General features: G+C 31.0%; 1 protein-coding gene across 1 annotated transcript in view; it reads left to right on the top strand.

Annotated features, from left to right (window-relative positions):
• LOC107616407 (4-coumarate--CoA ligase-like 1) overlaps positions 543-2,808 on the top strand; it is a 5,476-nt gene continuing 3,210 nt past the window's right edge. Inside the window, exons 1-2 of the mRNA XM_016318369.2 lie at positions 543-1,121; positions 2,039-2,620. Of these exons, the coding sequence (XP_016173855.1) occupies positions 702-1,121; positions 2,039-2,620 (1,002 nt within the window). The 5' untranslated portion in view covers positions 543-701. The remainder of the gene's footprint in view (positions 1,122-2,038; positions 2,621-2,808) is intronic.

The following is a 2,808-nucleotide window of genomic DNA, read 5'->3' as shown; positions in this document are numbered from 1 at the left end:
CTCTTCTCACTCTTCTCAAAAAAAAAAAAAAAGCTTGAAATCAAATCAATTTCAATTTTATCAAATACTGTAATTTACCTTAAATAGAAAGTCACAAACACAAGAATTTGATAGAAAAGTCATTATGATTCACTAACAGATATTATAGATTGCTTTTATTAATCTTCATTTTTATGTCAACTTACTTATTTCAAACAGATATTAACATTATTTTACTGGTTCTAAAAATAGCCTCTGCTTCCCAATCTTTTCTTTATAATTAAAATTTACTTTAAAAAATATTATTAGAAGTAAATTCATAAGTTAGAAATATAAAGGTATTCCGTTTGAGTATTATAAAAAGAAGGATGTGGATAGGAATGACCCTACAGATACCATGGTTGATGAGGTAAGAGATATCAATTGATTCACCAAAATAGATACCCCATCTATACCAATTCATTCACTAAACAAGAGTAATGTAGCTGGTTTTAGAAACATTATAGTTGGCCTATGTCAGTGACATGATTCAACAAATTTTTACCAACAATAATGCCATGACAAATTTGGAATTGCATACTTCACTAGTAACATTGCTAACTCACACACCGTGCACAAAGCATGACCAAGAAAACTGTCAATATATTCTCACATTTGCAACCTTCATCATCATAGCACAAATTAATTTCTCATCATAATTCACAACATTATTCAATTCCAACATGGGAACCTGCATGGAGAATTTTAATGAGGAGGAACACATTTTTCGCAGTAAATTCAAGCCGGTCCAAGTTCCGGACGACGTGACGCTGCCGGAATTCGTGCTCGAAAACGCCGAATTATACGCCAACAAGGTTGCATTTGTGGATGGTGTGAGTGAGAAAGCTATGACTTATAGTGAGGTGGTGAGAGACACAAAGAGATTGTCAAAGGCATTAAGGTCTCTTGGTTTGAGGAAGGGGAATGTGGTGATTGTGGTGCTTCCAAATGTGGTAGAATATGGAGTCATTGCTTTGGGAATAATGGCTGCTGGTGGTGTGTTCTCAGGAGCAAATCCAGCATCACATGTTTCAGAGATTAAGAAGCAAGTAGATTCCGCTGATGCCAAATTAATTGTCACAGATTCTACAATCTATGATAAGGTAATTGTTTTAAGTAGAATTATATATTTTTTTTAAATATTATTCATACATCAAGTATTTTTGGTACCGGTATAAAAATACGGTTGTTACTAATTAATTGTGCATTTAGTAACGATTGTTCTTTTTTTTCGTTAAATAAGTTTTTGGTTATTGTATAATGCACAATTTTTTTATTGTTAATTTCTATAAAATTTCTCTGTTTTTGGTTTAAAAGTACTTTAAGAGTTTAATTAAAAAATATTTTAAGCATAGCTGTTAAATTTACAAGTATTAAAAGGTAATTTTTTAATAAATGTATTAAACAGTTTAATGCTTTATTTTTCAATATTTTTCTATATTAAGTATCTTATCAAATATCCTAAAATACTGATTATCAATACTATATTTTAAATACTTAATTTGTCTTTATCCTTAATTTTTTTAAAAAAAATATTAGGAGACCATCAGAATTTATTATTTTTTATTATAATCCCACTACGTTACCAACAGTATTTCTGTCAACTTTTGTTTATGACTGTGTTTAATGGAAGTGTCTTTGCGGATATGTCTAATAAAAATATATTTTTTATAGCTGTATTTAATGGAAGTGTCTTGATAGATGTATTTTCTATATGTGTCTCCTTATACATGTGTTTAAAATATAATAATTAATTATTGTTGGTAATAAGTTAGCAAATAGTATATTGGTACTATATACTTTTCCTTTTTATTATCACTTAATTATTAATTCACTTTTTTTAGTCTAGTAATCTAACAACATTTAATAGAAACAAATTAATTGTAGCGGATCAAGACCAATCTTCTTGAATTATTTCTGAATCAAAATCTGAATAAATAAGATAAATTATACTATATATATATATATATGCATTTAAACTATAGTATTTGAAACTTCTTGAGTTTGAAATTGAACACAGGTGAAAGCTCTAGAGTTGCCTGTAATTGTGCTAGCTGATGAGCCTATTGAGGAAGCTATGAACTACAAAAAACTACTTGAAGCCGCGGACCGCGCCGGCGACGATTCGGCTAAAGAACCAATTCATCAGAATGATCTGTGTGCCATGCCATTTTCATCAGGCACCACAGGGCTCTCAAAGGGTGTGATGCTTACACACAGAAACGTAGTAGCAAATCTTTGCTCAACACTCTTCGGTGTGGGACAAGAAATGATTGGCAATGTGACAACACTAGGACTAATCCCATTCTTTCACATCTATGGCATAACTGGAATATGTTGTGCCACTCTTAGGAACAAAGGGAAAGTTGTGGTTATGGGAAGGTATGATTTGAAGACATTTATTACTGCATTGATCAAACATGAGGTCAATTTTGCACCAATTGTGCCCCCAATTATTCTTGGATTGGTGAAGAATCCAATAGTGGATGAATTTGATCTTGGCAAGCTTAAACTCCAGGCTATTATGACTGCAGCTGCTCCACTTGCACCAGAAGTCCTTAATGCATTTAAACAAAAGTTTCCTGGTGTTGTTGTCCAAGAGGTGAATACATTATCCTTGTTTTTACAATGTTTCTAATTTATTAATGTGGTTATTATTTTCAGATGGACAACAATAAAGGTGTATCTTTAAAATATTTTCTCTTACACTTTTGTTTTTCACTCTTGCTGAGTTTTTTTTTTTAACTCTAAAATCTTGATATGTTCTAACTCAATCTATTTATATATAAA

The sequence above is a fragment of the Arachis ipaensis genome, chromosome B01 (genome assembly GCF_000816755.2).
Source record: "Arachis ipaensis cultivar K30076 chromosome B01, Araip1.1, whole genome shotgun sequence".
NCBI classification, from domain to species: Eukaryota; Viridiplantae; Streptophyta; class Magnoliopsida; order Fabales; family Fabaceae; genus Arachis; species Arachis ipaensis.
The sequence above is the reverse complement of the archived record's forward strand: the minus strand, read 5'-3'. Positions and strand labels throughout refer to the sequence as shown.